The 13,716-nt window shown below is 39.1% G+C and overlaps 1 protein-coding gene across 2 annotated transcripts; it reads right to left on the bottom strand.

The window, feature by feature from the left end:
- Nucleotides 1-7,333: 7,333 nt before the first annotated feature.
- LOC127420303 (zinc finger protein 436-like) lies at nucleotides 7,334-13,494 on the bottom strand. 2 transcript variants are annotated; one of them, XM_051662492.1, is made up of 4 exons: nucleotides 13,171-13,494; nucleotides 12,231-12,392; nucleotides 11,486-12,131; nucleotides 7,334-8,870 (listed from the first exon to the last, which is right to left on the bottom strand). In XM_051662492.1, the coding sequence occupies exons 1-4, from the start codon at nucleotides 13,459-13,461 to the stop codon at nucleotides 7,783-7,785; spliced, it is 2,187 nt and encodes a 728-aa protein (XP_051518452.1). In that variant the 5' UTR covers nucleotides 13,462-13,494; the 3' UTR covers nucleotides 7,334-7,782. The 2 variants fall into 2 exon arrangements, with proteins under 2 accessions (XP_051518452.1, XP_051518451.1); XM_051662491.1 differs by having other exon boundaries at nucleotides 7,335-8,870; nucleotides 11,486-12,134.
- Nucleotides 13,495-13,716: the final 222 nt, after the last annotated feature.

Raw genomic sequence — 13,716 nt, 5'->3', positions numbered from 1 at the left:
TGATGGATCACTCTTCATGGACACACATCTATGTTCAGGAGATTCTCTCTGAATCAGACAAAAACACAACAGCATATAAACACTTTAGTTTGAAACACATTTCAAAAGCACAAACACTCAATTCATTTCAGAGTCATTCTCCCCTAAATTCTTCAGTTCAACTCCAAATGTTTTTCAAGTTTTTTTGAGAAATGTGAAAAATTGAGATCTATCTATAGCAGGGTCAGATATTAACTTATCCATTAACCCTTGTGCACTGTTCGGTCATTTTTGACTGAAATCAAAAACAATATTATTTAATAAAAATGGTATACTTCATCTGAGTGGCTCAAGGCTTGGTTACTTTTCCTACATTTGCCATCTGAACACACACAAAAATTTGGACTCAGGTAACTGGATTTGATGAGTTTAGGCCGCGTGACAAAAAGAAGCCACTCTTACTGTTTGTGGTCAAATTTGACCGAACAACACTTTTGAGAATTTGTCAAATAAAACCAATAATTCAGCCACAAAGTAGAAAACACACAGACAGAAATGAAAGGGTGAAAATATAAAACAAAGCAATTTTTGTGGGAATTTGTCAAATAAAATCAATAATTCAGCCTCAATGCAGAACACACACAGACACACAAATTCATCGTTACAACCAGAAATAAATTATTGGATCTCTGCAGCCATCTACTGGTTATTTTTGTCACTTTCAAGTCATGTAATTTTGTATTTTTTAAACAGATGGCAGCAATCTGCCCACAATACATGACATATTCCCATATTTTTACACTTACACAAGTGTAGGTTTTTACAGTAGTGAAATTAACATAATTTGCTTATTTACATATTTGGCAGATGCTTTTATCCAAAGTGACTTACAGTACACTTATTACAGGGACAATCCCCCTGGAGCAACCTGGAGTTAAGTGCTTTGCTCAAGGTCACAATGGTGGTGGCTGTGGGGATTACTGTGGGGAAAACTACAGACCAGTATCCCTCCTCCCATTCATCGCTAAAACATTTGAACAAGTCGTGTTCAACCATGTCTCATCTTTTCTTACACAGAACAACCTGCTAGACAGCAACCAGTCTGACTACAAAAGCGGACACTCTACAGAGATTGCCATGCTGTCATTTACTGAAGCTCTGAGACTGGTGAGAGCAGCATCTAAATCATCCATACTCATCCTACTGGATCTGTCTGCTGCTTTCAACACAGTAAACCAATAGATTCTTCTGTCAGCTCTCATGACAAAGGGCATTACAGGAACCGTGCTCCACTGGTTCAAGTCTCGGAGGGGAGAGGTGTCTAAGTCTCACCAACTAGCTACCGGGGTGCCTCAGGGTTCAGTGCTTGGACTGCTCCTCTTCTCCATATACATGTCATCACTAGGATTCATAATTTAGGCACATGGCTTTTCCTATCACTGCTATGCTGATGACACACAAATCTACCTCTCATTCCAGCCTGATGATCCAACGGTAGCGGCCCGGCTCTCAGCCTGCCTAGCAGACATTTCGTGTTGGATGAAAGATCACACCTCCAACTCAACCTTGCTAAGACAGAGCTGCTCGTGCTTCCAGCAAGCCCAGCAATTCATCACAACTTCACAATTCAGTTAGACTCGTCAACAATTACACCATCGAGGACAGCCAGAAATCTAGGAGCTGTGTTTGACAATCAGTTGAACTTCACAGACCACATCGCAAGGACTGCCCGATTCTGCAGATTTGCCTTGTACAACATTAGGAAGATCAGGCCCTTCCTATCGAAGCATACTACACAACTCCTCGTCTAAGCTCTTGTTATATCCAGGCTGGATTATTGCAATGTTCTTCTGGTAGGTCTTCCAGAATGTACTGTCAAACCTCTGCAACTGATCTAGAATGCGGCAGTGAGAGTGGTCTTCAACAAGCCCAGGAGAGCGCACGTCACGCCTCTCTTTATCAAATTGCACTGGCTGCCAATGGTTGCTTGTGTTATGTTCAAGACATTGATGCTTGCTTACAGAACAACCACTAGCTCCACACCCCACTATCTAAACTCACTACTTCAGGTTTATGTTCCCTCCAGAAACCTGTGTTCAGCAGGTGAACAAAGCCTCGTGGTGCTATCTCATAGAGGCACAAAATTACTGTACCGGACCTTTACCTTGACTGTTCCCCATTGGTGGAATGACCTGCCTAATTCCACCCGAGCGGCTGTGGCACATCTTTTTCTTGAACACCTAACCCTTTCATACTAACACACTACCTATGTTCTTTAAGAAAAAAATTAATAATAAACTTTCCTTGCTATTTGTACTGCTCTAAGCTATGTGAGACTTGTATTACAGCACTTATTATTTTGTTGCCCCTTTTGTTGGATTAATCGCTTCTATTGTTCTCCTCATTTGTAAGTCGCTTTGGATAAAAGTGTCTGCTAAATGAATAAATGTAGATGTAACTGTATCGTACGATACGATGCTCACTATTCAATACCATATGTATCATACGATATATAACAAAAAACACATTATAGTGTAATTAAAACCAAGCAGTGCAATATTGAGAGCTGCGGAACAGTCTCCTCCACGGAGAGGTGGCGTTGAGCGCTCACAGGAAAACAGAGCAACACACAGTACATAGGTGAGAAGATCGATGACAAATGCCAAGTAGATTGTAGCGTTACAGCTTGTTGAATCTGCCAAACAACAGTGTCATGTCCAGGCGCTACAGTACATCAATCATGTTATATTTACGCAGACATCACCGTTCAAATCTGTGGATTTGTGAGGCAGAAACAGTAGCAGTAAGTTTAACAGCCGCCTCTCCCTGCTGACACAGAGCTTGACATGCACAGCAAGATACCGCATAAGTTATGAGTCATAACTATCAAAACACAGCTTATTAAATAAACCAACAACGTAAGAAACCCGCGATTACATGCAACTTATAATTATCGTCTTTTGACTTCAAAATGTAAACAGCTTTGAGAACAACACTTGCGCACGTTATAAGCTGGTAATAACGCCAGTAAAGTTTACATCCAAAGTGAAACGGGGAAGAGGGCCAATAAAATTATGTGGGCTGATTGGTTTTTGCTCAAGATGCTAAATAACATTGAGTATGTACATGTATCGTAAAACCAGAGGTCAGGTTCCTCTCAAGTTTTTATTTTTTATTTTTTTTACCACTAAATAACATTGAAAGGATTTTTTTCCTTGCTACAGTCACTTTAGCTTCACTTCTTTTTTTCTCAAGAAAACCATGAAAATTGTGAGTTCATATTAGTTTTTCTCAACAGTCAAACAAAATTGTTGTTTAAGTTGCTTAGTTATAGAGCTCTGTTTCTTGTTGCCAATGTCAGACACTTATGGCATTTATGATTTAAAAGACATTTATGTCTAATCCTTGAATAAGTTTGAGCGAAACATTTATGGATGCTCGTATAGTATTGTATCGTATCGTGAAATTTGTGTATCGTTACATGTATATATATAAATATATATATATATATATATATATATATATATATATATATATATATATATATAGAGATATATAGATATATAGATATATAGATATAGATAGATAGATACCGCTCAGTCACAACATTAAAACCACCTGCCTAATATTGTGTAGGTCCCCCTCGTGCCGCCAAAACAGCACCAACCCTCATCTCAGAATAGCATTCTGAGATTATATTCTTCTCACCACAATTGTACAGAGTGGTTATCTGAGTTACTGTAGACTTTGTCAGTTCGAACCAGTCTGACCATTCTCTGTTGACCTCTCTCATCAACAAGGCATTTCTGTCCACAGAACTGATGCTCACTGGATGTTTTTTTGTTTTTGGCACCATTCTGAGTAAACTCTAGAGACTGTTGTGTGTGAAAATCCCAGAAGATCAGCAGTTACAAAAATACTCAAACCAGTCCATCTGGCACCAAAAATCATTTGTGGTTTTGTGTTTTGCTGTCCCCTTCTGCATATCACGGGCCCACTTCATCATATTGTGGTCCACTTTGGCATACCCAAACCAGCCCATCTGGCACCAACAATCTTCCATGCGATATCTAATCAGCCAAACATGTGGCAGCAGTGCAGTGTATAAAATCATGCAGATATGGGTCAGGAGCTTCAGTTAATGTTCACATCAACCATCAGAATGGGGAAAAATGTGACCTCAGTGATTTCGACCGTGGCATGATTGTTGGTGCTAGATGCTTTGAAGATGCTAAAATATAACACGGTTTTGATTTATTTTGGATTTTGTTTAGTCACAACATAATTCCCATAGTTCCATTTATGTTATTCCATAGTTTTGATGACTTTACTATTATTCTAAATGTGAAAAAAAATATATATAATAAAGAATGAGTGATTCAAAACTTTTGACCAGTAGAGTGTGTGTGTGTGTGTGTGTGTATATATATATATATATATATATACACACACATATACATATATATACATATATACACACACAGCACAATTATCAGTTTCTCTGGATTTACTATTTATAGGTATGTGTTTCAGTCAAATGAAATTTTTTGTTTTATTCTATAAAGTACTGACAACATTTCTCCCAAATTCCAAATAAAAATATTGTCATTTAGAGCATTTATTTGCAGAAAATGAAAACTGGTCAAAATAACAAAAGAGATGCAGTGTTTCCAGGCCTCAAATAATGCAAAGAAAACAAGTTCATATTCATTTATAAACAGCACAATATTAATGTTTTAACTTAGGAAGAGTTCAGAAATCAATATTTTGTGGAATAACCCTGATTTTCAATCACAGCTTTCATGCATCTTGGCATGCTCTCTACCAGTCTTTCACATTGCTGTTGGGTGACTTTATGCCATTTCTGGCGCAAAAATTCAAGCAGCTCGGCTTTGTTTGATGGCTTCTGGCCATCTATCCTCCTCTTGATCACATTCCAGAGGTGTTCAGTGGGGTTCAGGTCTGGAGATTGGGCTGGCCATGACAGGGTCTTTATCCGGTGGTCCTCCATCCACATATTGATTGTCCTGGCTGCGTGGCATGGAGCATTATCGTGCTGGAAAAACCAATCCTCAGATTTGGGGAACATTGTCAGAACAGAAGGAAGCAATTTTTATTCCAGGATAACCTTGTACGTGGCTTGATTCATGTGTCCTTCACAAAGACGACTCTGCCCAATTCCAGTCTTGCTGAAGCACCCCCAGATCATCACGATCCTCCACCTGGTCATCTAATGGTTAGAAGGAGACCTGGAGAGACCTTCAAGCCAGTGTGTCTCGCACACACACTGTGAAACTTGGTGGAGGATAGGTGATGATCTGGGTTCTCTAACCCTAACCCTAAAGAAGAAAGTAGTAGTAATGTAATGTAATATTAAATGATGATAATTTCTCTTTTACTTTTATGATTATTTGGTTAAATGGAAATTAGCAACTGTACTGTCGTGACTACTAAGATGAAATGTTTCAAATTCTTTACAGGATCGGGCAGTTATAGTGTTTGGTGTTTTGTGTGTCCTGTAGGAAGAACAACCGTTTTGCCAAATGCAGTGCCAAATACTTGGAATACTTTTAATTTAACTTGAAATACTATATATCTCCAATAGATGGCAGCGTCATTTAAAAGAATAGATGCACTGAAGTACCAAAAATGACACAAAACCAAACAATTTCACATATAATTCTAGTTGGCAACAAATATTATTAGCTTGCTAAAAGAAACAGGCTAATACTGTTAAACACACAACATTGTTATTGCCTACAGGGAATGGTGTTTTTTGCTTGTGTCCCAATCAAAAGTGCATGTTGATAAATGTCCTTCTTCATGTTTGTCACAACAAGTCAGTTTTGTGCAATTAAAGTCACATGTGGAAAGGTACAGTGAACCCAAAACTATCTGGAACAATCAACAAATGGAAACAAAATCAGACAAAAAAAGGTTACACTTCGCTGGAACACAAAAAACATATGTGACTGAACAGGACCACAGTAATCCTATTACAATCAAAGTCACACAACATCATGAAACAGAAACAGATGGAACAGACTTGAAGACTGATTGGCCAACATGCACAAGTACAAAATTTAGGCCAGAAAAAATAAAAGAGTGAAAAGAATAACAATTATTGACTGAATGCTTATTTCTGAGTACATCTGAGTAAGTGGCCAACTGTTGTTAGCCGCTGTTTCACTATCGGGCCAGTGCGAGTCAGGGGTATAAACTGGTCAGCTGGTGCCAATTGCCTTGGACCTCGAGCCATGAGAGCAAAATCGATCTGCATTCCCACCACTGAGCAAACAGCTCCGCAGCGTTGACCTAAAACCTGCCCTTAATATGGCGCCCTGGTGCCAAAGTCAGACACCCACCCATTAAACAAGCAACAGTGAACTCAAGCTAAAGCACCAGACTTTGGAGACTAGCTAGCCCTCAAAATGAACTTGTACTGTGCCCACAATTGTTTCATTTTTCCCAATTTTGTTCCGTTGTGTGCTGGATACACAACTTGGAAAGTTCAACAACAAAATACTTAATCACGGCTTTGTTTTGTCAGATGGCATCGATCTGACATCAGCCCAAATATTCAGAAGAGCCCTGAGTTCACCTGCTGAGCAGCACTGATGTATCTCCATTCTCCATTGATCTGTCGGGGTAAGCTGGTAACTGGAAATTAGTATCGAGGTGCTGACCCTCTGACCTGACTCAGCGAAACTCCGCCTTTGACATTGACCCCGCTTCAATCCCCAGTTGGCCTTCTTTTGCCCAAGAGTAATTGGTGGGCCAAAGGCCAATGGCCCCAAGGAAACCTTGAGGAGGCACGATGAAGTCCCGGGAGTGACAGTGGGAACGCAACTGGCCCTGGCATACACTAGCATGCGCTCATTTAACCCGATAGTGGAAACGCAGCTATTGTTAAAGTCAATAACATGGCAATATTTTCTTTATTCAATGTAAAGTGAAAAACTTGAGATGCCTTTGTTAATGAAGAATCTGTTGTGGTGTATTGCAAGTTGCGCATGTTGTGATGTGTTTTTTAGGGCTGTCAATCAATTACAATTTTTAATTGAACTAATTACATGATGTGCCAATTAATTAATCTAATTAATCGTATATCAATATTTACTGAGAAAGGCCCCCAAATAAAGATAAATTAAAGATAAGCACGTTGCATGCACAGTTGGTGCACTGACTGCCCCCTACTGCCACATATTAAAAAACCATCTATGAGGTCCATCAAGCTTAAATTGCTCCAAAGGTTGGAACATTCATAATTTTGTTATTTACATACGGGTTGGGGCATTCATTATTTTTACTTGTTATTTTTCATATATTTTAAATTAAAGAGTTAAATCGACAGCACTGATGTTTCTAACATATGTTTTGGTGCTTATGTTAAAAAAGGGGGATGTTGTGAGATGTAATATGCAGAGTGCGTCTTTTGGAAGTTATTGCGTTGAAAAAGCATGCAGAGATACAAATTAAAGTCAGTCTTTATTAAAACCGAAATTTCAGTGCAAGAAAATCTTTTCAGTCAACAGCTAAGACAACAAAAATGTAATTAATATACATTTGTTTCTGTAATAATGATCATTTAGTCCAGTGATAACAGTAAAGCATTAACAAGTTTTCTGAATTAATACAATGACCTCCCCTAAACTTCCTTTGTTGAACAAGGACAAACTTCAAGATGCCAGATGATTTTAGAGAACAAATTTCGTAGATGATGCTCCTCGAGAAAAACAATCATCTGAATTTTAACCTGTCTACTTGTTGCATTTTTCCTGAAGGATGGACTTCTCTCTGTGATTACTCTGGGCAAAAACTTTTCACATGGGTCACTAGATTTTTTGCTGTGCTGAAACTTTTCCCACATGAAGAGCAGTGGTGTGGTGTCTCTCCAGTATGAATTCTCTCATGTTTTTTCAGGTTTTGTGACTGAGTGAATCTCTTTCCACAGTGTGAGCACTTGTACGGTTTTTCTCCAGTATGAATTCTCTCGTGTCTTTTCAGGTAATGTGACAGAGTGAAACTCTTTTCACAGTGTGAGCACTTGTATGGTTTCTCTCCGGTATGGATTCTTTGATGCTGTTTCAAGTTGCCGGCTGTAATATAGGCCTTTCCACATTCAAAGCACATATGAGCCCTCACACCGGTATGTATTTTCTGATGCTCTTTAAAATAGGACAGGTTTGCAAAACTCTTTCCACAAAAAGAACAATTGTAAGGCTTCTCGTCTGTGTGCAGTTTCAGGTGGTTTTTTAGGTACGCTGCCAGAACAAATGTTTTACCGCACTTATCACATTCAAATGGTCTTTCTCCAGAGTGATGGTGGAGATGATTCTTATAATCGGCCACATATACAAAACTTTTCCCACATTGATTGCATGTATAAGGCCTCTCTCCAGTGTGAATTCTCATGTGTTTATTTAGCTGATCTTTATAATGACAACCCTTTCCACACTGATGGCACGTGTAAGGCATTTCTCCTTCATGAATTTTCATGTGTTCATTAAGGTGTCCTTTAGCTATGAAACTTTTTCCACACTGAAGGCATGTGTGAGGCTTTCCTTCATTATGAACTCTTGTGTGCACATTAAGATAGTATTTACGTGTGAAACTTTTTCCACACTGAAGACATGTATAAGGCTTTTCTCCGGTGTGAACTCGCATGTGTATATTAAGTTGGCTTTGAAATGTGAAAAGTTGTCCACACTGAGAGCAGGGAAAAGTATTTTTGGCTGCTTTTCTTTTAGGCTTTTTTTCTAATTTTTTCTTCTTAGTCTTTGAGAAACTTTGAGATTTTTCTCCAGTTGTGAAATCATGATGTTTCTGATACTGAAGTTTCTCCTCCACTTCATTCAGCTCTTGACTTTCTTCTTGCACTTCAATCAGCTCTACAATGAACACAGTAAATGGATGAAAATTCATTCAAAAGGGGCAAATGTAAAAAGAAATCAAATCGAACCCTTATTTAATGACAGAACACAACAAACGTCCAGTTTTTATTTGTGATTTTTGCTATGCAAAAGGCTTATACACTGCCTGGCCAACAACAAAAAAGTCTTCATTTGGATTTAAAAAAGCCGATACTTCAGAGTCTCTGATTGGATCATTATTGCAGTGGTTAATATGTTTCAGCTGGCAACAATTCTTTTAACCCTAACTGATGCAGTGTGTAGTTTCTCATTTCTTAAACAACCATGTCGGAAGACGTATCCTGTGGTCGTGGAAAAGCTGTTACTGTGTTTCAGAAGGGGCCAATTATTAGCCTACATCAAGCAAAGAACAAAGGAGATTGCTGACATCACTGGAATTAGGTTAAGAACTGTCCAAAAGGCTTGCCACGGTATACGGCAGGTGTCGGAAACCTATGGCACATGGAGGGGTAATCACTGGCACGGCAGGAACGACTAGAGAGGAGTAGACTATTTAATTTATATGAAATTCCGCACCTGATTTCCAGTCTACATCTTGATGTAATCCTTCCTCATGATCACTCAGCGTGTTTTCATCAGCTGAATGGGAGGCTAAACAAAAAGTTAAAATGTGACGAGACTGCAGTATACACAACTGCAACAAACTGTTATGTTGATACTATCATTTGTAATGAATAATAAATGATTAAAATAGAAAAATGCTAAATAAAAACCTTTTCACAAGTGAACTCAAACTTCGAAAAACCACATACATGCGCATGTTGCGTCGGCACAGTCATTCACCAGGATTCCATTGATTCGTTCTTTTGGGAAAGTTAGTGTTTATGAGGAGGAAACACGTGTTCACGACGAACGTGTATTTGCGTCCGTCAGTGCTGTTTTTCAATTGTTTTCCAATGTAATTATGCTCTAGTTGGGCCTCTTTGACAGCTGACAGCTTGTCCTGCATTCTGCTGGTTGCGTCTTCCGTTGTTTTAGCTCAAGGACGCGTTCGGCGCCACGTCCATTATCGGAATGAATGAAAGTATGATTCCCATAAAAGAGTAACATCTCCAGTAGAAAGCCAATGAGCCGCGTTACCCGCTGCTGTCAAACGTGGCAAAAAATATTTGTGCATTTGCGCAAAAAGCACCACGTCAGAAACGGCGAGAATGAAGTGATCTACAAATGAATCTGATTGCACTATTTTTTCAGTTTCATTTTCATTTAATTAAAATAAATAATAAATCAAATTAAAAGATTGATATCAAGCTGTCTTGTATTATTGTATAGGATATTTAGCAACGGAAATTACACCATAGCACCTCTGAGTGTCCAACCAACGGTATTACTGGTATAACCGGTTTTGAATGCGGATACCACACCGGTATGAAAATTATGACATCATGGCAAGTCTGCTGTACAACGCATTATTAAAACCTGGAAGGATAGTGGTGAACCGTCAGCTTCACGGAAGAAATGTGGTCAGAAAAAATCTTGAATGATCGTAATCGGAGATCACTAAAACGCTTGAAGTCACATCTTAAAAAAATCGACAGTAGAACTCACGGCTGTGATTAATATTGAAAGTAAGAGCATTTCCACACGCACAATGCAACGAGAACTTACAGGATTGGGACTAAACAGCTGTGTGGCCACAAGAATGCCACTTGTTAGTGAAGCTAATCGGGAAAAAAACGACTTCATAGAGCATAAACATTGGACTGTGGAGCAATGGGAAAAGGTCATGTGGTCTGATGAGTCCAGATTTACCCTATTCCAAAGCGATGGGCGTGTCAGGGTAAGAAGGGAAGTGCATGATGCACCCGTCATGCATAGTGTCCACTGTACAAGCCTCTGGAGGCAGTGTTATGATCTGGGGTTGCTTCCATTGGTCAGGTTTAGGCTCAGCAACGTTATGCAGCAATAAAATGAAGTCAGCTGACTACCTGAATGTACTGAATGACCAGGTTATCCCATCAATGGATTTTTTCTTCCCTGACGGCACGGGCATATTCCAGGACGACAATGCCAGATTCCTCGGGCTCAGATTGTGAAAGAGTGGTTCAGGGAGCATGAGGAATCATTTTCACACATGAATTGGCCACCACAGAGTCATGACCTTAACCTCACTGAATGATTTCGACTCTCCCGTTATCAATACAAGATCTCGGACAAAAATGAATGCAACTCTGGATGAAAATAAATGTTGAGAAGTTGCATAAGGTTGTCGAAGAACAATGCCACAACGAATGTGCATCGCAATCAAAGCTAAAGGTGGTCCAACGAAGCATTAGAGTATACAACTTTTTTTTTTTTTGGCCAGGCAGTGTATTTAAACCATCAATTCTGAACAATAACTACATTTTCTGATTATAGTCATTTAGACTGAATGTGAACCACAGTCACAGAAAGAAAGTCATACATGTTTGGTGGGTGAGTACATGATGATAACTTTATAAAAGATAACTGAGCACTAAAACAACAAAATATACAGGGAACTTTTTAGTGCAACTTTTGAATGATTAAACAGTTTTTCTTCTAATAGATTCTAACATGACAGTCAATTGTCATAGAAATGTAAAACAACATACCTGAAGGAATAAAATCACCATCTTCATCACTGTGTTCCTCTTCTTTTATCTCCTCCTGCTTCACTTCAATCTTCACTGGTGTCTGCAGCATCTGCTGTTCTCCAGCGTTACAGACAGAAATCAGAGACTCTGTGGAGGTTTGATCATCATCATCATCATCATCTTCATCTCTCTGTTGTTCCTCTGCTGTGATTTCTTCTTTTATCTCCTCCTGCTTCACTTCAATCTTCACTGGTGTCTGCTGCATCTGCTGTTCTCCAGTGTTACAGACGGAAGTCAGAGACTCTGTGGAGGTTTGATCATCATCATCATCATCTTCATCTCTCTGTTGTTCCTCTGCTGTGTTTTCTTCTTTTATCTCCAGCAGCTTCACTTCAATCTTCACTGGTATCTGCAGCATCTGCTGTTCTCCAGTGTTACAGACAGAAGTCAGAGACTTTATGGAGGATTGATCACCCTGATTACCATCAGTAGAACAGAGTAAAGTGAGCTGTGAGTCCTGTGTGTCTCTGGATCTCTGTTCAGAGAGTTTGTCCAGCAGTCGCTGTGGTGTGGACTGATCTCTGCCGCTCCACACTGAATCCTGACATTCTGTGGAGGTCCCATCAGTCACACACACTGAAGATTGACAGGAAACCTTTTCCAGCTCCTGACAAACACAACACAATCACATCTGTACCGTTCATCATATCACATCATTTGAAAGCTTACAATCTCAACTTTAAGGATGAAATGAATGTTTAACCTGTAACCTGTCCTCTCTCTCCATCAGTTTTGTCTTCAGTGACGTCACCTCTTTCTTCAGCTGAGAGATTTCTGTGATGAAATCATCAATATCCAGCATGGACAGATCAGTTCCTACTGATTTACAGCAGATCACATCCACCTGCGCTCTCATGATGAACACCTGAACACAAAAACATCATCATTATAATAAACTGACATTCATCAGACTCAAAAATTAAACATTATATTCTCGTTTTTCCTGAAACTGGATATTTTCACAAAACCGACGACTATAAGCTTCTTTTACAATCATTAAAACGCCAAAGAGAGAAAAATATGCAATGACAAGATTTTTGGGAATGCACATTACCGATTAAACACACACACGTTCAGCTTTTCGTTGATGATCTTCTTCTGTGGAAAATCATGGTGCTTTCCAGACAACTACTGGACTGGAGTGTGGATGCATTTGGGAAAACTCAAAATATTTAAATAACTATATTACACACTAAATAAGCCTATAATAGTTATGCAAAATTGAGCTGTTGGAGTAATTGTGAAGATAGCCTAACATGCAAGTATTATTGGTATATTCCATTACTAAGAAATTAATTACATCAATACACTTTCAGAGTAATTACTATTGCAGGAGACCTATTATTGCCCTTTTACAAGATGTAATATAAGTCTCAGTTGTCTCCAGAATGTGTCTGTGAAGTTTCTGCTCAAAATACCCCACGGATCATTTATTATACCATGTTGTAAATGCCTCTTTTTGGGTGGAATTAAAAACACACTTTTTTTTCGTGTGTGTCTCTTTAAATGCAAATGAGCTTCTGCTCATTAATAATAATGACATAGCTCTGTTCTCCGTGAATACAATCAGAGACAATGGTAACTTTAGCTGCATTAGCCGTGGAATCGGCTAACATTCACAAAATATAAAGTGCGATACTTACATCTTCAGGATATAAAGCTGGAACACGAACAGTTGGTACTGATCCATGCTTGAGAATCAAATTTTTGGAAAATCCTGCTTTATATTGACCCTCATTCACAAAGCAGTCCGGTGTAAAATGATTTGCACAAACATACACGAATTTTGGTATGTTTTGGGGCACATTTGCTTCAAAAACAAAACGTGTCCACTGCGTCTTCAGTGGCTCTGATGCTGGGAGTACATGAAGACTCTTATGTTCACTTTTACAGCCTACAACAGCACACTTATGACGCTTACGAAGCTGAGACATTATTCTTCTCACTGTAGCTGCTCCAGCGCGGAAAAAAATGGCGGACTGTGTGTCGATCACTCAGGGGAGGATCTATGATAATAGGGTGGAGTCCGTCACCAGTCGTGGGCGTGGCCTGTTCTAACGTGACGTCAGGTTAGAGCAGAAACGAAAACCAATCACTTTGAGACACTGTTTTTGATTAATAGTAATATAAGAAAGAGGAGTGTGTGGACTTTTAACATTGTAGGGTGGTTGTGTACACACTGCCGACTC

Source organism: Myxocyprinus asiaticus, chromosome 29 (genome assembly GCF_019703515.2).
Source record: "Myxocyprinus asiaticus isolate MX2 ecotype Aquarium Trade chromosome 29, UBuf_Myxa_2, whole genome shotgun sequence".
Lineage (NCBI taxonomy): Eukaryota > Metazoa > Chordata > Actinopteri > Cypriniformes > Catostomidae > Myxocyprinus > Myxocyprinus asiaticus.
This window is presented reverse-complemented; position numbering and strand designations above follow the sequence as displayed.

What these genes read in the sequence shown, in the direction of transcription:
- LOC127420303 (XM_051662491.1), bottom strand. Translation starts at nt 13,461, where the DNA reads ATGTCTCAGCTTCGTAAGCGTCATAAGTGTGCTGTTGTAGGCTGTAAA. An exon ending in AGAGAGAGGACAGGTTACAG is followed by an intron (nt 12,135 to 12,230) that starts GTTAAACATTCA and finishes TGTGTTTGTCAG; the next exon opens with GAGCTGGAAAAGGTTTCCTG. An exon ending in TGGTGATTTTATTCCTTCAG is followed by an intron (nt 8,871 to 11,485) that starts GTATGTTGTTTT and finishes TGTTCATTGTAG; the next exon opens with AGCTGATTGAAGTGCAAGAA.